Source organism: Henckelia pumila, chromosome 3 (genome assembly GCF_033568475.1).
Source record: "Henckelia pumila isolate YLH828 chromosome 3, ASM3356847v2, whole genome shotgun sequence".
NCBI classification, from domain to species: Eukaryota; Viridiplantae; Streptophyta; class Magnoliopsida; order Lamiales; family Gesneriaceae; genus Henckelia; species Henckelia pumila.
This window is the reverse complement of record NC_133122.1, coordinates 67379837-67405749: the sequence shown is the minus strand read 5'-3', so window position 1 is coordinate 67405749 and position 25913 is coordinate 67379837. Positions and strand designations below refer to the sequence as shown.

General features: G+C 35.4%; 1 protein-coding gene across 1 annotated transcript; it reads left to right on the top strand.

Moving 5' to 3' along the window:
* Positions 1 to 22729: 22729 nt before the first annotated feature.
* Positions 22730 to 25596, top strand: LOC140892564 (DNA repair protein RAD51 homolog). The gene is made up of 9 exons (XM_073301492.1): positions 22730 to 22867; positions 23634 to 23778; positions 23871 to 23981; positions 24060 to 24151; positions 24455 to 24549; positions 24640 to 24753; positions 24900 to 25029; positions 25136 to 25257; positions 25331 to 25596. The coding sequence occupies exons 1-9, from the start codon at positions 22772 to 22774 to the stop codon at positions 25452 to 25454; spliced, it is 1029 nt and encodes a 342-aa protein (XP_073157593.1). The 5' UTR covers positions 22730 to 22771; the 3' UTR covers positions 25455 to 25596.
* The last annotated feature ends 317 nt before the right edge of the window (positions 25597 to 25913 follow it).

Here is a 25913-nt window from a genome sequence, read left to right as displayed (position 1 = left end):
TATTATCCTGTATAGACTATAGACTATTGACCTATATTGCATGGAATAATTCGAATCCACATGGAGGATATGGTCACGGTTCTTTCAGCTCATAATAAAAATTACGGAAGACTAGTTTCTACTTTCCACGAGATATATAGTAAGCTAGGATTTTAGTTTTTTAGATAATATGTTCAAATTAAATTTATGGATTTTTAAAACTTTAAATCTATTTTATATGATAAATTATGTTTTAGAAAATTCAATAGATATCTATAATTATAATAATAATAATAATAATAACGGTAAATTATAATTCAGTCCACAAACCTAAACCTAAATTGGTGATCAGCCCATGTCAGAAAAAACTTTGTTTAAAATCCCTGTACCCACATGTTTTGTTTTGGATGAAATTTGGTACAAAACATAAAAAATATGGTACAAGTACATGATATTTGAGTATGGATTGTTTCAAATTTTGGTACTAATTTATGATTTTTTATTACTCAAATATGTAAGCAAATATTGATATAATGACATATTTGTTTTTTTAGATGACCATCGGTACAAAATAGTATAAATACGGTACTAATATACTAGATTTTGAGTATCAAATGTGTTAGATCTAGTATAAATATATGATTTTTGAGTACTAAGAAAATATTGATATTAATAACACATTTATCTTATTTGGATGGAAATCGGTACAAAACATTGAAAATATGGTACTCATATGTGATATTTGAGTATCCAATGTGTTAGATCTGATACAAATATATGATTTTTGAGTACTCAAACTAGACCTGACCAAGGGCCGGGTTGGGCCCGGAACCGGCCCGTGGTCAACGGGCCCGACCCAGAACCGGGACCGGACCGGCCACTAGGCGGTCCGGTTTCCTAAGCCCGGGGGGTCCAACCCGCCGGGTTGAACGGGTCCGACCCGCCGGGTTGGAACCGTCCAACCTGGCGGGTTGGACACGTGGCGCCCATCAGGGCGCCCAGATCCAATGGCCACTAGCAAGTGGCCGTTGGATCATTCAACAGCCACGATTTCGTGGCCGTTGATGGCCGTTGAGATCAACGGCCACGATCTTGTGGCCGTTGTCGACCCGCCCGACCCGCCGGGTCAACCGGCTAATTTTTTTAAAAAAAAAAAAAAAATCTACTTTTTATGATTTTATCTATAAATACCTCCAACCTTCTTTCATTTTGTTTACACAATTCTCTCTATTCTCAATTCCTTTTAATTTCTTGAATTATCAAAAATATCAAGTTTTGATTATTGGTTTATTGTCAATTGTTGATTTATTATCATATTTATACAATTACAAATGTCCGGAGCGGGATCAAGTCATAGGAGTAACAAAGAAAAAGGAAAGTAAAAGAGCATCATACCACCCGAGGTCGAGTATCCTCAATTCAATGTCGATGGATTTGATCTTGAATATTCCGATGATGAAATTCAAGAAATTCGACAAGAGGCGCAACAAAGACAACAAGTTGAACAACCACCACCACCACCACGTCATCATGCAAGTCAAGAAAGTATGAACGATCCGGCGGCCTCTCAAAGACAAACTCGAGCGGTGCCTCGTTCGACATCCGATATCTTCACCAAACACTTCGACAAGGTGACGCTTTCCTCCGGTGATTTGCAAGCCAAATGCAAATATTGTTCAAAATGTTACAAATTTAAACAAGGAGGTGGTTATGAAACTTTGACGCGGCATATCGAGAAAAATCATCCTGTGAAAATTGGTATTGATCGTGGTCAAACTCAAATTCCGGCATTCTCTTCTCAATCGGGTAATGAATCTCAATTATTTAAATATAACGAAGCTAGATTTAGAGAAGAAACGGCTAAATTTTGTGCGGTTGAACAACTTTCTTTTAGTTTTAGCGATAAATTATCTTTTGAAAATTGGCTTTCTACAAATGCAAATCCTTCTATTAGACGTATTCCAAGAAATAGTCTCAAACGCACAATGAAAAAGTTAGTCGTTGATCAAAAGAAAGAATTAATTAAGGAATTTTATAGTTTGAATAATAAAGTTTCTTTGTGTTCCGATATTTGGAGTGATCATTGGCAAAGTTGTTCATATATGGGTATTACATGTCATTGGATTGATAATAATTGAAACATTCAAAAAAGGTTGCTTGCATATAGATGTTTCAACGAATCACACACGACACAAAATATTTCGCAACTTATATTTGTTATTTTAGAAGAATATGATCTAACTACCAAAGTTTTTTCAATGTCTTTTGATAATGCTAGTGCAAATACTTCTAGTATTAGTGAGCTTATTGAAATATGTAAACCATCACTAGGTGGAAAAAAAATTTCATATTAGATGCACATGTCATATTTTAAATTTGTGTGTTCAAGATGGACTAAAAAGTTTAGGCATACATATTCAACCAATTAGGAACGCTATTCATTATTTATGGACGCATCCTCAAGTTATGAAGCAATGGGGAAAATTTTGTAGAGTAAATGGTATGAAGCCTAAGCGGTTTGCACGAGATGTTCCAACTCGTTGGAATTCAACATACAAATTGTTATTATCCTCTTTTGAATATAAAGATTTATTATGTACATTTTTTCATCAATTTATTCAAGCTCGTGATATTTATTTGTTTTCAAATCAATGAAACATATGCACTAGTATTTGTGAAATTTTAAAAGTTTTTAATGATGCTAGTGACCAATTATCCGGTGTTTATTACCCTACTTCACATTTAGTTTTAATACATTATTGTAAGATTGCTTGTATTTTTCATGAACATGTTAATTATAATGATAGTGCTTTATCTCAATGTATTCTCGTCATAAAAGCAAAATGGGAAAAATATTTTTTGGTCATTCCTGAAATTTTTTTATGTACTTTTATTTTAGATCCTAGACTTAAATTAAATGGCTTAAGCGACATGTTAACATTATATTATGAATCTTTGGAGCCTATTGCGGAAATGATTCCTTCTATCTCATTGATTTTGTTTAATATTAAAACTCATTTACTTGATATTTATAATGAATATAACATCAAATATGGTGGACAAATTGTTTCACATGAAACACAATCCACTACAACTAGTAATGTTTCTTCTAAACTTACTAAAGCACAACTTTTATTAAGGGAACGGACGAAACATCCACGAGGATCCTCAAGTTTCAGTCAGGAACTTGAGAATTATTTTACCACTACTTTTGATTTTAGTGATACAGATGAGGAAAACTTCGACATTTTGAGATGGTGGTCACAAAAAACACAAATATATCCAATTTTGGCTATAATGGCAAAAGAAATTCTAGCTTGTCCGGTTTCAACAGTTGCAGTGGAGCAAACATTTAGTATTGGAGGAAATACATTGGACGAGAGACGTTCTAGCTTAAGGCCGGAAAACTTGGAAGCCCAATGTTTGCTCAATAATTGGTCAAAAGCCGCTACTCGAACACAACATATTCAAAGTGATGAAGAAGACCAAGATGATACCGAAGGAATATCCGGAACTACGACGGGAGGAAATGCGAGTGAAATAGAATAAAATGTAATAGATTTGTAATATTAAGTCATAAGATATTAAGATGTTGAAATTCTAATATATTGTTTATTTAATAAATGTAATAGATTTTTATTATAGAGATATGAAATATTTGATTGAGATTATTTAAAGAATATGTCTTATTAAAAATTTGTTTAAAAATTTAAAAAAAATTAAATTTCGAAGGTGCAGTGCCCCAACACCCCAGCGCTGCCCCTTCGAATTTAATTCGAAGATTTAGCGCCCCAACGCTGCAAATTAAGCGCTGGGGCGCTGCACCTTCGAATTTAAATCAAAGGGGCAGCGCCCCAGCGCCGCCAATTCAGCGCTGGGGCACTGCAAATTTTTTTTTTTTTTTTTAAATGGCACGGTTTGGCCCGGACCCTGAACCGGCGGTTAACCGGACCCGGACCCGGACCGGAACCGTCGGTTCACCGACCCGGACCGGAACCGGCCATTGGCGGGCCGGTTAAGGGTTGGCTAAATGCCAACCCGGACCCAGACCGTGGCCAGGTCTAACTCAAACATATGTTGCAAGTTCACATTAATAAAGTTGTTTAGATTTTATGCTCAAAATCTTATTTTTTTGTACTCGATTTTGAACAATTAGTGCTCAAATATCATGTACTTGTACCATATTTTCAATGTTTTGTACTTAATTTTATCCAAGAAAAATAATGTAGGCTCAGGGAGTGTAAACAACTTTTTTTATGACAAGGGACTGATTTTTAATTTGACTTTGGGTTTAGGGACTGAACACCAATTCACACTTATAATAATCTATACTATCTTATAAAAGTTGAGAGCTCTTTAGAAATCGTTTATCTTAGTCTAATATGCGGACACCATGTTTTTTTGACCATTTTACTCTTTGACTTTCACATATTCGTATTTATTTTCATCTAATATTCCATTACTCATTCCCCCAATCTAACTCCACATTTCCACTTATTATCCCACTACCCACCCACGTCTTCTTCCACATTTTTTTAAACAAAAAACTACATCAATTAACTAACCTACTAGGCACTAACTCCAATTATCCTCACCGATTTTCAATTTCATTATATTTTTCATTTGACTTCTAATTTTTCAAATAATTTTTTTTTCAATAACATGTTGATCAGAATTAATAAAAAAGTGATCGTAGAAGAAAATATTTCGTTACACATGCAACGTGTGTGCCAAATTTACTAGTATATATAAAGTAAGAGAATTTTAGTGGTCTTTTGATATGCTCATTTTAATATATTTTTTTTAAAAAAAACCCACATAAAATTATCAATTGCAACAAAATAAATCATATTAAATCAAATACTTTTAAAAAATAAATATATGTTATATAGATACATAATATAATATCTATATATAACATTACACACACGCAATGCGATTCTCGAGTTCACACGTCGCTGTGTACCCAACTCATTATAATTTTCCAAATAGTTGCATTGAGGCGTGTCATGTGTTCGAATCCACGCGGAACAAAACTCATTACCCACAATGTAATTATATATATGGCCGGGCATGAGGGGCCCAAGAGATCTCAGCCTCGAGCCCAAGTGTAAAAGGGCGCCCAAAAAATATTTATATTAAAGTTTTAGCCTTTTAGGTGAAAAAATTAGTTTTAATTTGTAAACTATAGCTAACCTAATTATCTTGAGATGTATATATTTAAAAAAATCCAAAGATTTATAGAGCACCAAAAAGGAAAAAAAAAATAAAAAAAAAAAAAGCTTTTTGGCATCTTTTAGTGACTTTTTTAAAGGATGAACTTTTGTGTATTTGATAGATTTTTGTTGACTTCCATAAAATCTCATTTCAAAAGAGATTTCTATGACCCTTTCACATATTTGCAAACATATTGTTATAGACTCTTGACATATTTTTTGCAATATTGTTATAGATATTTGTAAATTTTTTCACGGAATTATATGAATTTTGTTTATTTAATTATATTTTATTTTGTAAATATAATTTTTAATAAAAATATGATAGTTACATAATAACTGAAAATATGAAGAAAAAAAATTAACGAAAAAAATATAAAAAATCATTTTTTATTCAAAGAGTTGATAAAAATTTTAAATTTTATTTATTGAAAAATTTATTTATGATTTTGGATTTCATAGGCCAATAGAATTTTATGGTTTTTGTAATAATTTTATTTAAAAAACTCGTAATTATAATTTTGTTTTGATTTCAAATTTGTACAAATATTATTAATAATTTAAAAATTATCTTGTAACACCCCTACAAAAATATGTGTTTAGCTGAAATTTTAAATTTAATCTTACTAGTATTATTCTCCCCAAAATTTCTAAGCAAAGTAGTAAATAACTTAATTATTTTAGATGAATTTTATTCACAACACATATTGAGTGCTACAAGCCATAAAACACATGAAATTATGCTTCCAAATAAATCAAAAACAAATTAAAATACAAATATAGTAAATAAAATAATAAATTATATATATATATATATTAATAATTAAAAAATTATCTTGTAACACCCCTAAAAAAAATATGTGTTTAGCTGAAATTTTAAATCTTACTAGTATTATTCTCCCCAAAATTTCTATGCAAAGTAGTAAATAACTTAATTATTTTAGATGAATTTTATTCACAACACATATTGAGTGCTACAAGCCATAAAACACATGAAATATACTTCCAAATAAATGAAAAACAAATTAAAATACAAATATAGTAAATAAAATATAAAATTATATATATGTTTCTTATTTTGTTTGTTTTTCTTAAAGCTTGACACTTGTTAATTAGAACTAGGCTTGAACTAGTGCTTAGACACTTGTCACTCTTTTCTTTCATTATCCACCTATAAATAGACTTCATTTCAAGAATTTTTCATCAGTTAAGTTTTCCCAAATCCGTGGGATTTATCAAGGGAATTAGGAGGATGAAGAAGGAGCCAAAATAAGGAGAAATGAGAAGGAAAAATAGGAGAAAAATATCAAATCTTGTCCAAAAATTCTCAAAATATTGCATTTTTCTTCCACCCAGAAATCAACTAATATTGGAGGTGTACCAAGATCATCAACAGTTTTTTTCCAAAATCGATCAAAACCGTGAAGCACACTTCGTCAAATTTTCTAGAAAATCAGCTTCAAGGTGACTGTTTCAATCTTAAATTTATTTATGTTCTAATCCGTTCATTCAACGAGTTGAATACAAAAGTTGTTCAAATTATTTTGGAGTTCAAGTATATTTCGGCCGATCATCCCAAAAATTGTCGGAATCACTATTTTTGAACGGCCAAAACAAGCTTGATCATCATCTCCTTTTTTGAAATATGGGCAAAATCGATCAGGAATTTCAAAATACATTCTGAACAAAACTTGGAGGACTGGTCGAGAGGAGTTCCCAGAAAAAATTTCCAATCACGCGTGACGGCCAGAGCTCGGCCACGCCTTAGCAAGGTGGCGTGTGAGTTACACCTACCACTCCGATTCCTATTTTTCACGATCATTTCTGCACTATTTTTAGACATTTATGGAAAGTTTGGTGATTTTTGAACTAGTATTTTAATTGTTATGAATTTTTAAGGTTTTAACCAAAACTTTCCAGTACAAGTTTTATCCAAAAATGATTTTTAAAATATTACAACACCCATTATCAGTCCTAACCAGTGTAAAATCCCTCAAATTATGTTGATAGGAATTTATATTGGCTTGGTCTCATCGACTTGTCCGGAATAGTATGTATTTGAGGTGAGGTTCACTGCCGGTTTCTTTAATATTAGTCTTTGGCATTTGGCCTGGAATTTGTAATATTCATAAACTATGATTTATTCATATATTGAATCATCTCGTGCATTTATCATTTTATTGATCATATTATCCTGCATATTTGATCTCTGAACTGTTATTGGTTCTTGACTGGTCACCGATCGGCTACTGATTGAATGAATGATTGAATGACCGAATGAATGAAAGATTGAATGAATTGAGCTTGGACGACGGTCTCTTTACCGGATTTTTAGTCCACTAAACAACGGGACTTCGATCCAGAAATATGAGTTCGCCTTGGCTTGTAAATGATCGATCGTACGAATCCTACTTGAGTACGTGGAAAAAGTGCTACACAAAATGTTGGTGTAAGCCACCTTTTTAGCCTATGATATTCACTTCAGAATCCTAAGTAGTCACTGCATTTCACTTGACAAGATACTTCGTTGATATGTTATTACTGATACATGGCATCTCATATTGAACTACTACATTGATATCGTTTGTCTCGTTATAAATATGTAAAAGTCAGTTTATTCCCTCACTAAGTTCTTAAAGACTTGAACTCTATTTTTTTTCTATTTATTGTAAATTCCAAATACATGGCACATGACCTCGAGTAAAAATTATGGAATGTAAAATGTTGGTTTAGCACGATCTTGATGACACGAGTTCTTGTGATTGTAATAGTATTTTGGGTACACATTTGTGTAAAGTTAAGGATTGTATTCATTTTCGTTATTGTAAGGTTAATGTATCGATTTTATTGCAAGACAAGGTCCACATACCTTGATCGACGAAAAAATGAAAAAATAATCTGAAGACAAAAGGAAATGATTGACTAAAGTAAATAATGAAATACATTTGAAAAAGTACAGAGAATGAGATAGAGGAGAGGAGAGAGTGAGATAAAGAGGAGAGGACAAAGAGGTGGGAGAGAGAAAAAAAATTGTGCGTTAGTTTTAGAAATCCATCCAAATATTTAGGTTGGATCAAAGAAAATAATTGATAATTTACTGTTATACTTTATGATTTAACATTTGTATGTTATGAATTCTATGGAGTTGTTAAAGTCCGTTGAATCCCACGAATTTGGACAGATTCCGGATTGAAAAATGTTGGCTAAAGTAATGGATGATGAATGCACTGATGCTATAGAGGCTTCGTGGGGTTCTAATGAACTGCATGTACTAGTAAGGGTAAAATGAATTCTCGCAAGTTTGTGCTATAGAATTGCGCTAAAGATAAATTCAGAAACTTAACGACGAAAATAAAATCTAATTGTAGAAGGCTGGACAAGCTTCGGATGAGTAACTCTTGGAATGTATCAGCAAATATTATCTGTGATTTGGAGGTAAAAACAGAGGATCTAGAGTCAAGAAATGAAATTTATTGGAAACAAAGGAACAGAGTTACCTGGTTGAAAGAGGGATACCGAAATTTTCATTATTTCCATGCTACAACGTCCAATTGCAGGGAAGGAATCAAAACAGGGGCTTGTATCTAGACATGGAGATTGGCATTCGAATAAAATCGAACTGAAAGAAATTATTTTGGATTACTTTGAGTTTCTTTTTACATTCACCTCTCCTACTAGATCAGACATGGAATCGGTAGATGTTGTTGGACGATGTGTGGATGATCACATGAACCGAGTCTTATGCGTACCTTTTACTGGGGAAGAAATACTATGTGCATTGTTTGATTTGCACCCGAACAAAGCTTTTGGACTAGATGACCTGTCAGCACTATTTTATCAAAAATATTGGAATATAGTTTGGCAAGATATTTCAAGTGCAACATTTAAGAAATGACGGAGACCCGATGGAAGGGTGTAATGATACTCCAATTACCTTGATCCCAAAAAATTCGAACCCTATGTTCATGAAAGACTTTATACAGACCAGTCTATGAAATGTTTTCTACAAGATTATCTTTCGAGCCCCTACAAACTGATATAGGCCCATTCTTTCAAATGCCATAGATGGCACTCAGAGAGCCTTTATCCCAGGTAGATTGATCATGTAAAATGTCATTTTGGGCATTGAATTTATGCATTGGATGTGCAACAGGTGGTTAGACTGAAGTGAATACACTACTCTGAAACTAGATATGAGTAAGACGTACGATATAGTAGAATGAGATTTTTTGAAGAAATTCATGAACAGGTTCGGCTTTGCCGACTGGTGGATAGACCAAATCATGAACAGTGTAAAATAATGTTATATTCATTTGTGGTGAACCAAGATTTGGTGGGCCAATTATTCCCAACCGAGGTCTACATCAAGGCGACCCTTTATCGCCTTTGCGCCCAAGCTCTTTCAGCACTATTCTCTTCTTTTGAAAATAGATGTATTTTTAGGGGTGCGAATATTGCAAACTGCAGCCCTCCAATCTCACATCTATTCTTCGTTGCTGATAATATGATATTTTTCAGGCATCCATGGAAGAAGGGGTGAGGGCAAAAGAATGTCTCAACCTCTATGAAAAAGCTTCGGGACATCTCATAAACTATGAAAAACGGACGCTTTCTTTCAGCCCAAATACTAACACAATGCTAGTCGAGACAATCAAATCAATCTTGACAATCCCAGTGGTCCAAGCTCATGAAGTATATTTGGGTCAGCCTACAGTATCACTGAGAAGCAAAATATTACATTTCAAATTCTTAATAGAATGTGTGGCTAAGAGAATTCGGGGTTGGGGTCTGTAATGGACTGGGCCTCTCTGCTGCCCAGCCATTTTGCTACTCATGGCCTTCTTTCCCCTGGTGGGAAGTTTCATGCCCTCCCCAGACTCGAACCTTGTACCTCCAGGCTAAGTAAAGGACTGGGCCTCTGCGCTCTGCTAACCCTCTTTGGGCCGGCCCAGCCATACTCATGATCTCCTCAATGGTACCAAGACTAATTGAACTTTGTACTTATCCTGGAGTGCAAGGTTCAAGTCTTGGGGAGGGCATGAAATTCCCCACCAGGGGGAAAGAGATCATGAGTATGGCTGGGCCGGCCCAGAGAGGGTTAGCAGAGCGCAGAGGCCCAGTCCATTACATAATCCTCAATGGTACCAAGACTGAGTGGACTTTGTACTTATCCTGGAGTGCAAAGTTCAAGTCTTGGGGAGGGCATGAAATTCCCCACCAGGGGAGAAGAGACCATGAGTATGGCTGGGCCGGCCCAAGTGAAGGTTAGCAGAGCGCAGAGGCCCAGTCCATTACATAGAAAGGCTCCCTTTTATGTAATGGACTAGGCCTCTGCGCTCTGCTAACCCTCTCTGGGCCGGCTCAGCCATACTCATGGTCTCTTCCCCCCTGGTGGGGAATTTCATGCCCTCCCCAAGTCTTGAACCTTGCACTCCAGGATAAGTACAAAGCTCAATGGTACCAAGACTGAGTGGACTTTGTACTTATCCTGGAGTGCAAGGTTCATCAAGTCTTGGGGGAGGGGCATGAAATTCCCCACCAGGGGGGAAGAGACCATGAGTATGGCTGGGCCGGCCCAGAGAGGGTTAGCAGAGGCCCAGTCCATTACAGGGTCATAGATTTTTCTCAACAGGCCCAGAAAGTAGGGGTGACATACCGTACCGTACCATACCGAAAAATGCATATCGTATATCGTATCGACAATTACGGTATAAAATTTTTTATACCGATACCGTACTGAAAATTTCGGTATACCGATTTTTGGTATATACCGTTTTATACCAAAAAAATGTCTTATATTTTTTATAATTTATAATTTATTGTTTAAAAATAATTATATATTTTAAATTTTTATATAATATTTCGGTATATCGGTATAACGCGGTATACCGAAATTTTCAAATTTCATACCGTTACCGTACCAAAAATTTCGATAAATTTGGTATTTTTTCGATACGGTAACTTCGTTATACCGAAAATTAGGTATTTTTTCCCACTCCTACCAGAAAGTTCTCATAAAATCATTGTTTTAGGCGATCCCCACCTATGTGATGGGATGCTTTCAAATCCCCTCATCAATCTGCAAGGAAATTGAGGCAAGAATGCGCCAATTTTTGGTAAGGAGTAGAGAATGGGAAGAGAAAAATTCACTAGAAAAGTTGAGAGACACTCTATCTTCTGAAACAAAGAAAGGGGGCTTGGGTTTTAGAGAAAAAAAAAAAAGAATTCAATTGGGCCTTTCTTGTGAAACAACTTTAGCACCTTATTAGGGACCCATCATCTCTTGCTTGTCGTGTCTTGAAGGCGAGGTATTTTAAGCACAGTGACATCATGAAAGCAGGACTGGACAATAATCCATATTATATTTGGAGATATTTAATGTGGAGCGGGGACATTCTAAAGAAAGGCTTGATATGGCGGGTGGGGGACTAGTGTTCATCGAAGTTAACCTATAGAAGTGTTTTTTGACATGGGTTCACATGAAACAATGCTCAAAGTATCCAATAGGAGTGCTTTTACAACCGCTCGTTAAAGTTAAGGTAATACAAACAATTTAGTCCAAATCGATTCTATTGTCTGAACTTTTACAAACGGTTTACAAAAATGATTTGTGTTAACCACACCTAAACGTATTTTATTAGAGTGGTCTAAAAATCGACCCTACAGAATAAAGCAATAGAAACATAATATAACAACAACTGAATAATCGTTGTTAAAAGTACTCATTATGAGCGGTTTCAAAATTGTTCCTAAATGTTAGCATAATAGGGGTGAATTATAGCAACAGTTTACGTACAAATAATGGTTGTTATAACTATTCAGTAAGACCAAAACCAAGAGTGCTCCTAAATATTATATCAATAAAAACGGTTGATAGGAGCGGTTTGTACAAGCCGATGCTACACGTAATCCATAGAAGTGGTTTCAAAAACGCTCTTAAAAGGTCAGACAACACAAAAGGTTAGATCAAAACCAATCATACTATGAAATTTTCAAGAGCGGTTTTGGAGCCGCTCTTAAAAAACGGCTTCTAAAAGATGTGTTTTTTTGTAGTGACGACAAGTCCATTAAATTATTGGAGGATAAATGGATCCCGAGTATTTATATGAAGCTTGATGATAATCATAATAAGTGGGGCGAGGAAGTGAAAGTTTGTGACATCATTAAAGATGGCTCCTGGGATGTTGAACTATATATGAATAACTTCAATGTTTTACTACTAGGGAAATCTATAGATTCCACTCCAAGATTAATTACCTTCAGGTGGCATGTGATTTTAATGGTTCGATCCTAAGGGACACTAATATGTCAGGGATGGTTATCGACTACAAAGAGGTTTATTTGATCCCGCGAAATATCAATCGGCCCATTATATGGAAGAGTGGTGTTAGTTTCTGTGGAGGCTTTCTGTATCATCGAAAGTTCGCATCTTTTGGTGGCTTCTATCCCATGATGAAATTTCTACACATATGAACCTTCTCTTGCACCATGTTCCATTCAGTGAATCTTGCCCATTATGCCATTTTAACAATGATTCAACATGGCATGCTCTCTTTTTTTGTAGTGACCCTACATGGTATCACCTACTAACTGGCAACTAATAGCATGTATTAAACTTAATATAGCAAAATAACTTAACAGAGTAAAACGTGCGGAAACATAACCATAAATTACATATCAGCTTAGTATAAAAGTGTCAAGCTTATTCATCAGTAGTGATACAACCATATCGAAATACTTAAAAGTAAACATTATACAGCTATATCGAATCCTGATCGACGGAATACTAACACTTAAATTTTCTCTAAAAATCTCTCAATTCCAGTCAAAATAATCGCAAATGCACGATTCAAGTTATAATAAGATGTACTGAGTACGAGTATCGTCCTCAGGGACCAAACGATAATAATTTGTTTCTTTAATTTTTAACTACATAAAGTATCAAAAATTTGATTTTGGATTCTATCTAACATTTAACACTAAGAACTCAATGTAAATAATTTTAAATTCCACAATCACGAAACCAATTTGCACCACTAAAAGAAATAACAATTTGAAAGTATTTTGTTGGAATTTTGGTTCACCTTCCCCCTAATTGAACTGGACGATTGGAACTTAATTAATGCGCATAATTTTGACAGAAATCCCTGTAACATTGACACTCTCTCTCGAGGTTATGCCAAACTAATCAAATCAGTGAAACAATTAAATCTCTCTAATTATTTATCACGACTGATTGCTTTGCGTTTTATGAATTCTACAGCTTTCAACCTGGTGGTCTATGGCTATCAACATGTACTAAATACCATATCTCTATGTATATTTTAAGTCCATGGATTTTATCATTCATCCTAATTATGAACCTATCTCTCGACAGCAATTCACAATTTACGAATCTATGTTAAGGGTAGCTAATCATCAACATAGAGAAAAATACATGATAAAATCAATTATAACATAAATCAAATCTCAATACGTCCGGTGATTCAATCACACTACAGTGTTTCGGGGTTCGGATCCCCTTGATTCCAACAAAATATAAGTTTAGCTACTGAACGTCATTACCAAATTCAATCTAAAAACAATGCTTAACATAAAAATTCAGAAAAGATGAAGAGAAAAACTCCCAACGGAGATGAGAAATATTCAATATTCAGAGCCGCCTCCTCCTGTCTCTGTGCGTGTGTCCAACCCTCAAAACTGTTTAATAACATCCTATTTATATGGCCCAGAGTCCTTGTCAAACCAATTACCCGAAATAAAATATTTCCCAAAATTACGTGCAGGCGCTCGAGCGGTAGAAAAGAGCCGCCCGGGCACCTGAGCTCTGCCTCGAGGGTTTTTCTTCAAACAGGAGTGCGCGCGGGCGGTAGAAAAGTGCCGCCCGAGCGCCTGAGCTCTGCCTCGAGGGTTTTTCTTCAAACGGGAGTGCGCGCGGGCGGTAGAAAAGTGCCGCCCGAGCGCCTTGTCTTTTTCCAGAAATACAAAGCCCTTCTCTTGCTTTCCTCACGGCCGCATGCGTGCAACGCCTTCTCCCTATAATCAGCATTTCCTAGTGATTTTCTGCAGTACAAATAAATAAACCAGAGGAGTGACTACAAACACAATAAAACAACAAAACAGAACAAGAATGGTAAGGAACAGACACAACGTAACCAAAACGAATGCAAAACAAACACAAAACATGCAAAATAACGCACAAAAACGACTCCTATCAAATCCTGCTGTATAATTAACTCCTCAAGGCCTGCTCCCTAATCCTGCCTTGAACCACCAGCTCCGTCCATCCTGCGACCTGCCCCATGGAATAGGGTGTCCAAGATAACAACTAGGACGTGAGCGCTAACGCCCAGTACATAAACATGAGTACACGTATAAATATGATGCATGCAACATGATGACTGGTAAAGGGTCATATGAAAAGTCATGCTCAGTACCGACGCCACATGAGTGCTGCCACCACACGGATCAACCTCTGGGTGCAACCACACTCGTCTAGTACACCAGAGTAGACAGACATAAATGCCCCCGCCGTCGCGGTACTCTCAGTGACAGACTATCGAGTATAGAGTTGAGCGGCTCTATAGTCAGGTATAACAAGGTATAGGCTCAACGTGTATATGCACATGACATATGAATATAGAAAGCGGTAAATCATATATCATGCCATATAATAATGCCAAATAAATGCAACATATAAACATGTATACTCGTTGGCAATCTCAGTCAATGTGTACGTACCTCTAGGCTAGTTCAAGTATAGTAGTATCCTAGGTTCAAAGCCTATACTCAAAAGTTTACCGTATCACTACATAAATTCTATAAGCCTTAACTAAGCTAATAAGTACTCCTAAAACTTAAATAGATTCCCGTACCATACCTTCGTCCGTAGATAGCCCTTTGGAGTCGCTAGTCCCGGATGACTATAACCACTCCTTGGTTATTCCAGAACCTCTATTATAACCGATAAGGCCATCAAGTGTATAACTCACACTATGTAACTGAACACTTGGAATACTTGATTTATATCTAATTTCTCGTCCGAATGGCCCTATTTATAGGCAAAATATGCCGGAGTTCGGAGCCTCCGAACTGGGGTTCGGGCCCTCCGAACCTGCATGCCCGACACTTGTCGAAAATCACGGATTAGTCATCTAGCATTGCTGTCTGGGGGAGTTCGGAGCCTCCTAAGTGCTGGGTTCGGATCCTCCGAACCCAGGTTCGGATGGTCCGAACTTGGTCTTTGAGTTCGGATGGTCCGAACTCATTTCGGTGCCTCCGAACTGTCCGAGACCCCCGGGACCCTTCCTACCATTTTCGAACGTTCCGGAGCTGATTTTCCACTTATTTTTACCAAATAAGGACTCCTTAATCATGTTTTGCCACTTTTAAAATTATATGACATATCATAGCACGAAAAGTGGAACTTGGCTACTACCTTTATATGAGCGATCCATCTGGTAATTTTGAAATCTGATTAAGCCTTGGAATTGGTTAATTACCAACCTTTAATCATGTTTAACATATCATTATCTTAAAATGAAGTCCGGGTTACTACATTTTTTGTGTAGGGATAAAACACCTATAGAAGAATACCAATTTATTTCATATCATTAAGATTGCACGAGGAGCAAACACTATAGAATTATGCCTTTGGATGCACAAGAACATGTTCAAGAGTGAGTTTGAAAGTTTTGCAATTCACACTTAGGCAATCTGGAAGGAGAAACAAACTTACTGTCACGATGTCGATAAATGCCTTATGCCTTCAATTATCACATGGAGCTTGGCCCTATTGGATGACTTAAAAAGAGCAAGACTAGTCTCTCAACCAAAAATTCATAACATTATATGTGGATCAGTGGGCAAATAGCGACCTCCCGAACAGAACTCTTTCAAGCTCAACATGGATGCCTAGTTCAATTAACAGCGGAATCTTCAACGTGGGAGGAGTTATGCGAGGTAGCCAAGATAGGTTGTTGTTGACGTTCGGAAAATAGATACATAAGCCGATCTCGGTAGCTCATGGAGAACTACCGGCCATTCATGAAGAAGTTTGACTTCTACGTGAGAAAAATTTCCAAGAAGTACATGTTGTCTCTGACTCTCTATTAGCGGTTCAAGCAGTCACGTCTAATTAAGAGGATCATAGTTACGTGGGGATATACGTCTCAGATATCAAGAAGATTTTAAGAGAACCAGTGATTATCGACATTTCCAATGAGTGTTGTTCATCAAACTTGATTGCTCACCGTTTAGCACATTTTGTTTTTTATTCACCTTAACTATTTGTTTGAATGAATGGAGAGTTTTCCTCTTGGTCTATTAAACTTGTATTGAACGATCGGTGAATAAATTTACAAGTTTTTTTTCAACAACAACAACAACAACAACATCTGTTGAGGTGCAATAATTGTCCCAACTAGTAGAGCAATCGAACCATGACGCTTGAAATGTTGTGCTGTTTAAAAGATATGAGTTGCACCATTACCACTAGCTATAGCTTTTGGTAAACAGGTAAGCGCTCGGTTCTAAAATTGGTATTAGAGCCAAGGTCATGAGTTCGATTATCATTTATTGCAAAAAGTGCAATTATTGGAAATGAGGTTGTTGAGGTGCAATAATTATCCCTGCTGGTAGATCAATTGAATCATGATGATTGAGCTGTTGTGCGGTTTAAAATATTTAAGTTGAACCATTAATATTAGCTATAGCCTTTGATAAAGCAATAAGCATTCGTTCCCACAAACACCATCATATCCTCGTCAAATGGATATACTGACATAATGTGTACAATAAAAAAATCACTAAAATTTTCAATCCCTCGTGAAATTTTCACAATAACTTAATTCATTATGTGAAAAAATAAATACCTTAGTTGCATCCATATATTTCAATTATTCATTATTAACAACCTTCAATGAGATCTTGTTGTCCTTCCACATAAACAACCGAAGAAACAGTTGTAAACTACATAGTACATCTAATGAAGACACACTTTCATACATTCAAGCCAAAACGAAAATAAAAGGAGTAAATTAATTGAAAATATAACACTGCATAATTAAAAAGAAAAATTCTCACTATCAATCCAGCAATGCATCTAAATAAGTTTTACTTTCAATGTAGCGAATTTCTCGGTAAAGAAATTCAAATGCAGCATCTCCCAAACATAGTAAAAAAATATGGTAAGATCATAGAGATAATTAAAGATAAAACTCGAGATACAATAATTATTAGTTGAGAATATTATACAACTAAAGATGAACAAAATGTAAATTCTAATAAAATCATCAATTTCTAACTCATCATTGCATGCAAGAGAACTAATTTATCATAGATTCTCTGTATTGACCCAGTCTAGATCACCTACTAACTAACAATTTTAAGCATGCAATCAGCTTAACATAAAACACTTATTATAACAACAGAGTTTATTGCAGAAACTTAAAAACTTATTACAAAAAAAACTGGTGGAATACAACTGGTACTAAAAACTCAAATGTATTTTCCCATACATATTTACAACATAAAACTGAATATAGGTACATAAACTCCCAAAAGCTCCTGGACGGCTGGACCTGCATCTAACCCTGCATTGATCCACTCGCTCAGTCCATCCTGAGACCTATCCCTTGGATTGGGGTGTCTAGGATAACACCATGGATATGAGCGACTAACGCCCAGTACGTAAATATGAGTATACAAAACTAATATGATGCATGAAATGTGAGATGGGTGACTGGTCAACTACTTGTCTAGACCACCGTAGTATCAGTCTACGCGCATTGCGATAACTCTCGGTGTCAGACAGTATAAACAGGTGTAGGTCTGAGTGACCCTACGAGAAAGGCTATCTCGAATGAGATACGACTCAACATGTATGTGCACATGCAATATGTATGAAAATAGTAAAACATGTATCATGACACATAAATGCAATATATAAGCATGCATACTCAGCCGACAATCTCAATCAGTACTTACGTACATCTAAGTGGTAGATTAAGTCTAATCAAAGTCTAGGTTCCAAGCATACAGTCAAGTAATTATCACATCACTAAATGTTCTTTAAAAATATTAACTAAGCTAATAGATACTCCTATATTTAAATAGGATTCTCGGACCTTACATTCATCTGTCTTCAGCCCGTTGATGTCGATAACCTAATTTAAACTCACACTTTGATGTTATTCCAGAAGCACCTCACTATTATCGTCGGACCCTCAAATATAGACTGATGTATAGAGGAATCACTATGAATTGTTACTTGAAAATGAGGCTTCATACCCCTATTTATAGGAAGAGTTGGGAGCTCAAAACTGGGGTCGGACGTTCCGAACTTTGCATGCAAAACACGTATTTGGATGGCTGGGTTCGGACCTCTGAATCCTGCATGAAATTGCTGAGTCATAATGGTTCGAACACCTAAGGGACAGTTGTCTTGGACTAGGATTGGACGCTCTGATCGTGGGTTCGAAACTTTCGAACTGTTCCTCAACTTTCGAACCAATCATGCACACTTTGTTGTTTCCGAAGTAGGGGAGTTTGGGTCTTCCAAACTGCCCTGCTTCCGAACATGAACAAGGGCTTGATTCGGTGCTTTTGAACTAGTCTTCGGATCTTCTGATCTCTTCGGTAGTTTTGAAGTCCATAATTTCATAATTTAATTCCAGTTAATCCTTTGATTTGTTTAATTAATAAAATTGAATCATGTTTAACGATTAATTAATTTAAAACAAGGCACGGGTTACTACATTCTTGCTCGCATCCCCCCACACCTGGCTTTTAAATTGACGATCTACAAATACAGTGTAATAGCCCGATTCCATTTTACAAAATTAGGTGATTTTAAACATGTTAGAAAATGACATATAATTTTAAAAGTGTCAAAACATGTTTAAGGAGTCCTTATTTGGTTAAAATAAGTGGAAAATCAGATCCGAAACGTCCGAAAATGGTAGGATAAGTCCCGGGGGTCCAAAACCAGTTCAAAAGCACCCGAAAACAGTTCGGAAGAAGCGGTTCGATCGGAGCTTCCGAACCAGTTCGGAGCTTCCGATCCCCGTTCGGAGCTTCTGATCCCTATCCAGTGCCAAGTGTCTTCGAGGATTGAACACGTAGCTGCATGTGGAGATCGGAGCTTCCGATCCTATGATCGGAGCTTCCGATCGTGGCCTATAAATATGGGTTCCGAGGGCCACAATTTCACACCAATTCCTATCTTTCTCTCTCGGTTTCAGCCTAGTTTTAGGAGTTTAGGAGTGATTCCATCCTTCCTAGGCTTGGTCCGGAGGTTGGCGAGGCGCTCCAGGGTTGCTACGGAGTGGTGCCCAAGTTCTGGGGCAATCGTCATCAGCGGGCTGACGACGGACGCAGGTATAGCTTTGACTCCTTATAGTAAATAGGGAGTATGCTATAGCACAGTTAAGGCTTTTAGAATATTGTTATAATGCATGAGTATTTTTGCATTGTAGTGCGGATTATAGGCTTGGACTTTAGAGCTGGTATAGCTTACCTAGTAGAACTAAGGTACGTAAGTACAGACTGAGATAGCCAGCTGAATATATATGTTTATGTGTTGCATAATTATGTGTTGCATTATTATCTGTCATAATATGCATGATTTACTGTTCATGATTTGTATGCGGCATTTGCATACCATGTTGAGCCTGTTATCCTTTTGAGATAACCAGTTGTTCTAGGGTCGCTAAGCCCTAGGGTTGTTGTTATTATACGATCGGGTACCGTGTGACACCCACTGGACCGACGAGGCAGCGTGTACGGTTTTTACCCAGGACGATGATAGTCCAAGATCAGGTTCAGTATGTGTGGCACCCACTGGATCTTCGGAGCAACGTGCGCATACTGGAGGCGCCTATGAACTGAGCATGATTTTCTAGATATGATCCCAGTTACCCAGATCATTCATAGTTCATGTTGCATGCATCATATAGACCTGTATATTCAATACTTTACGTACTGGACGTTAGCGCTCACGTCCCTGTTTTATCTCGGACACCCCATTCGACGGGGCAGGTTTTGCAGGTGGACCAGGAGCGAGATCAGTAGTTGATCGGTGACCAGGGCTTGGTAGCAAGGGTCATCAAAGGATTTCTAGATTAATATTTTATTCGGTATATATTCGATTTGGTTGTATCAAGATTTATTTATCTTGGAATTGTTTATCTTTAAGATTTTCCGTTGTTATTTCTCTGATTATGTTTAATTAAGTTAAATGCATGCATAAGTTCTAATTAGTAGGTAATCACGGCGCGGGTCACTACATACAAACTCTATTTTAAGATCCAAGTCAACTTGTTGACCAATATGATGCAAATCAATAATAACAGAAAACCTCTCTTGATGTGAAAGGAATCATAATATCATCGTCGACAACCAAAGAGCGTGATTAATCTCAAATCTATTTAATATGAAATCAATTTTATGATTGCTGATAATGATTTCGGGCATGCCAATCCAATTAGCAAAAGGAGTATCCTTTATTTCTAATCACATGTTGTTGCCATAACATCAATTTCAGTTCTTTTATCGCATCTTTAAAACAAGTGGACGAGCATTGACTATATAATATTTTCCCACTTTTCTTCACATGTTCATCATCAACAATTTTTATTTCCACAATAGTTCTTAAATTAAAAACAACAACAAAAAAGAACGTTGACCATTTAAACTAGGATGCCAATATCTGATTCAAACACAGTGACATTCTTTTTAAAATTTGATCTATAATCATACAAAAATTTCAAATGCTTATTCAAATACGTAAACAAGTATATTAACAATTATAAATAAATATCCAAGAAATCGGGGATAATCGAGTGAAAATTGAACACTTCATCATTCTACTTCAACACTTCCAAATATTCATTTCATTATCATAAAAAACTGAAACGCGCACATTAACATAAACAAAACCCTAAAATTTGACTACAAAGAGTTAGATAAAAAGTTATCTCAAGATTTGAAATAAAAAAGACTATATTCGTAATTTTCGGTAAATAAAGAAGTCAAATATATCAATTGATTATATCACAAACTAGAAAAAGAAATTTCACGTAGAATTGTCCCCCAAACGGATAATTTCATCCTAATTTTACAAGCATTACCCCAATGATGTATTTCCCCGAACACAGTTTGGTTTCGGAGATGTGTTTGGCAGAGCTTAAAAGCTCTTTCAAACAGCTTATAAGCTGTTTTAGAGCTTTTAAGTTCTAAATTTTTGTTTGGTAAATTTTTTTAAAAACAGCTTATAAGCTGTCAAAATAAGTTGTTTGACAGCTTTATAAGCTGTTTTTAAAAAAGCAAGGAGGAGGTACTTTTTTCAAAACGATCTTATTTTAATATTCTATCTCTCTAAAATATCTTTAAATATTTTAATAAATCTCCATCATATCCTCCACCCATTAAATATTAAATATTATTTTTGTAAAAATGGCAAATCACATAATTTTTTCTAAAATAAAATATTATAACAATTTTATTTTTTAATATATGTTTATTCTAAAACTATTTTCATATATGTATAACTCAAAATTTTATTTTCATATAATTATATCCTTTTTGGTAATTTCGACGATAAAAAGATCTTATAATACCAAACACATCAACATTTTTAATTTATTTAAAATAGGTTTATCCAAACACTTTAACAACTTATTTTTGAAATAAATTCTAACAGCTTTTAAGCTCGTAAAACAGCTTATAAGCTCTAGGAGCTTATAAGCTCTTTTTAATAAGTTTAGCCAAACACTAGAGGGTGTTTGAAATAGCTTATAAGCTTTTGAAAATAAATTTGTTTGACAAATTTTTTTGTCAAAAAGCTTATAAGCTGTCAAAATAAGTTGTTTGACAGCTTATAAGCTGTTTTAAAAAGTAAGGTCACCCCTACTTTTTAAAAAAAGATCTTATTTTGATATTTTATTTCTCTATATTATCCCTATATATTTTATTAAATTCTCACCACGCTCTCTGTGCATTTTTTGTACATAATTTATCAAAATTTTTTCTAAATTAAAATTTAAAATAATTTTATTTTTTAATACATGTTTAACATTTATGATAAATTTAAAACTATTTTTTTATGCATATTATTATTTAAATTACTTTAATATTATTTTACTCTTTTTAGTAATTTTGACAATAAAAAAATCTTAGAATACTAAACACATCAAATCTTTAAGTTGTTTAAAATAAGTTCATCCAACACTTTAACAACTTATTTATTATTTATAAATAAGATCTGACAGCTTATAAGCTTCTAAAACAGTTTATAGGCTCTAGGAATTTATAAGTTGTTTTTAATAATTTATAATAAGTCAAATTTATTATAGGAGCTTATAAGCTCTTTTTAATAAGTTAAGCCAAATTTATCATAATAATAATAATAATAATAATAATAATAAAAATAAAATTTATAACAAATCTAAAATCTTTCGAAAGAAGCTTTAGCGTTTTATATTCTCCAGCATTTTGGCGCCTCCAACACTTTCAAACTCCTCTCTTCCACCAATTCCTGCCGTCCCTCGCTTCACCTATCCTTCCAGCAGCCACTAATGGAACAGCAGAAGAAGCAGAAGATTCTGGAGCAAGATCGGCAGCAAGAAGTCGAAGATATTCAACACGGGCCTCTCCCTGTTGAGAAACTTCAGGTCACATCCCATTACCTTCTCCGAAATATGTTGGTTTGATTCTTGTTTTTCTGGGTTTTAGGGTTTATTGATTACTCGTATATCCAATTTTAATGGGTTTCTTTTATTCAGGACGAAATGCCGCCATATTTTATAAAGTCTCGAGCTTTTTTGTTTCAATGTCTTCTGTGCTACAAATTTCAATTTGGGGTTATCTTTTTTCATTCGGATTACTCACTTTAAATTATGGGTAATGGTTCTTGATGAAGGATTATTTATTTATTTGTTTTTCAGTTTTGTTTTCTTCTTTTCAATGGAAGGGTGGCCTTTCGGTTTGTCATGCTAGGGTTATGGCTGCAGGTGGAAACTGCTGTGTTCGGGTTTTGAACCAATCCTCTGAATTTGTTCTTTGCTGACGGGTTTTGAAAATCTGAGTTTTGGGCTATTTTGGAGCTAGATTATAGCTGATGGGTCGAGGAGGAATATGCATAAAAATACCCTTATCTGTCAACTTTTAATCTGGTGCCAGTTCCCTTTGTGTTTGGATTCAAGCATTTGACTTTTGGGATGAATATGGGAGGATGGATTTTAGATTACTGCTAGTGATTGATGCTTTGAATGTGTTGTTATAATTGAAAGACAACTCAAAAATATCAGCTAAAGCATTTAAATTTACTGATTGTAAAGTCCTCCAAACCGGTTTAGTCCATTTAGATGAAGAATTTGATTGTTTTAATTGTTGGTTCCTTTGGGTTCTGAGTTTTATTTTCTTTTGTTCTTCTATAAGGCTTCCGGTGTTGCTGCCATTGACATTAAAAAGCTAAAAGATGGGGGTTTATGCACCGTGGAATCGGTTGCTTTTGCTCCGAGGAAGGAACTTCTGCAAATAAAAGGAATAAGTGACGCGAAAGCTGATAAGATCATTGAAGCAGGCATGTTTTACTCATTCAAGACACAATATTCTTGAGCTATTACCCATTTCTTTATTTTGTGGCTTTACTTTTATGCATATGAATTTCAACAGCTTCAAAATTGGTGCCTTTGGGCTTTACAAGTGCCCACCAACTACACGCCCAGAGGCAAGAAATTATTCAAATAAGCACTGGATCCAAAGAACTTGACAATATCTTAGAAGGTGGATTTCCATTTACCTGAAAGTGTAAAATACCACCTTTTGCTGCCAAACATTTTGACGATATTTGATGTTTGACAGGAGGGATTGAAACAGGGTCCATTACGGAATTATATGGTGAGTTCCGCTCTGGAAAGACTCAGCTCTGCCACACATTGTGTGTCACTTGCCAAGTAAGATAATCTTTATTTAACGCACCATATCAAAATGAAGTTCCCATTTAACAAAAAAATTAGGTGCAACTTGTTATAATGTTTATGAGGAAATGTCGTTCAAGGTCCACAAATGATGTTTGTTTGTGTTATGTCATAAATAATGCTATCAAAAAATCTACATTGCTATTACTTTGCTCATCAATCAGTATATAGAATGATGCCAATGCCACAATGAGTGATCGCACTGGCTCCACAAAAGCTCATATTTTTTACATTCAACTTATGAGACTTTAGTGAACTTACTTCCCGAATAATATTCAGCTGCCATTAGATCAAGGTGGTGGTGAGGGTAAAGCAATGTACATTGATGCTGAGGGGACATTCAGGCCACAGAGACTAGTACAGATAGCTGACAGGTTACCACATCTTGTTTGAGATTAAAATTTGCTAATCCATTCGTATTTCAATGGTTGCTCAAACTCAGCTACAATTGATTAAATTTACAGATTCGGGTTAAATGCTAATGATGTTTTGGAAAATGTGGCCTATGCTCGAGCTTATAATACTGACCATCAATCTCGCCTTTTGCTTGAAGCTGCATCCATGATGGTGGAAACTAGGTAATTATGTTTCTTGTACCATAACTAGCCAGGTTGAAAAAGTTGTCTTTTTGTTTCGGGATATGATCTCAAAAACTGAGCGAGAATTGCCTCAAATAAGCAAACATTGCATTCCATATCTAACTGCTGCAACATTTTGATAACAGGTTTGCTCTCATGATAGTGGATAGTGCTACTGCGCTTTATAGGACGGATTTCTCTGGAAGAGGCGAGTTATCAGCAAGGCAAATGCATCTTGCCAAGTTCCTGAGGAGCCTTCAGAAATTAGCAGACGAGGTAAATTTCCTAGAATCAAGATTTCTTGTTCCAATATGCAAAATACCATGAAAGTACACTTTTTAATATTTGCTATGATTTGGATCCTCTCTTTTTCTGTCTATAGTTCGGTGTTGCTGTTGTCATCACGAATCAAGTCGTCGCCCAAGTGGACGGTTCTGCCGTATTTGCTGGCCCTCAAATCAAACCCATTGGCGGTAACATCATGGCTCATGCCACTACAACAAGGTTTGTGTATCCTTCCGTTGAATCTTGTGATCTCGTTTGGGCAGCTGGTTAAAGATCAGATTTTTGCTTACAGACTAGCTTTACGGAAAGGGCGAGCCGAGGAACGTATCTGCAAAGTCGTGAGCTCTCCGTGTCTGGCTGAATCTGAAGCAAGATTTCAGATATCTCCGGAGGGAGTAACTGATATAAAAGACTGATCACTATAGCGTCCTATCATTTTCTGTAAATTTTTCATGTTTTTTTTTTCCCTTTGAGATTCGCCATCTCTTTGATCTCGAATGTCTCTGACTTGTGATGTGTTGGATCCTTTTGGTGGTATTAAAGAGTTCCAATATTAAGTTTTCGCTTCAAATATCGTACTAATCTTAATTTTTAACCTCATCACGCTAAGTTTTAGATGCTCAAGACTCAAGAAAATAATTTTAACATTGATGAAAAACGGAAGAAAACAAAATTGTTTGAAATTCAACATTGCAGTCTGAAATTATATTTATTATATAATTAATTAAATCTATTATATTTGAATTTTTCAAAATAATTTTATGATATGATATAATATAATTATGATGAATTTTGTCCCACCTCTTTTTCCTAGCGAAATGTTATTTTTCATAACTACCTTTTAAAAAAATTCATTCAACGTGAAAATGAATTCA

What these genes read in the sequence shown, in the direction of transcription:
- LOC140892564 (XM_073301492.1), top strand. Translation starts at nt 22,772, where the DNA reads ATGGAACAGCAGAAGAAGCAGAAGATTCTGGAGCAAGATCGGCAGCAA. An exon ending in ACTTGACAATATCTTAGAAG is followed by an intron (nt 23,982 to 24,059) that starts GTGGATTTCCAT and finishes GATGTTTGACAG; the next exon opens with GAGGGATTGAAACAGGGTCC. An exon ending in CTAGTACAGATAGCTGACAG is followed by an intron (nt 24,550 to 24,639) that starts GTTACCACATCT and finishes TTAAATTTACAG; the next exon opens with ATTCGGGTTAAATGCTAATG.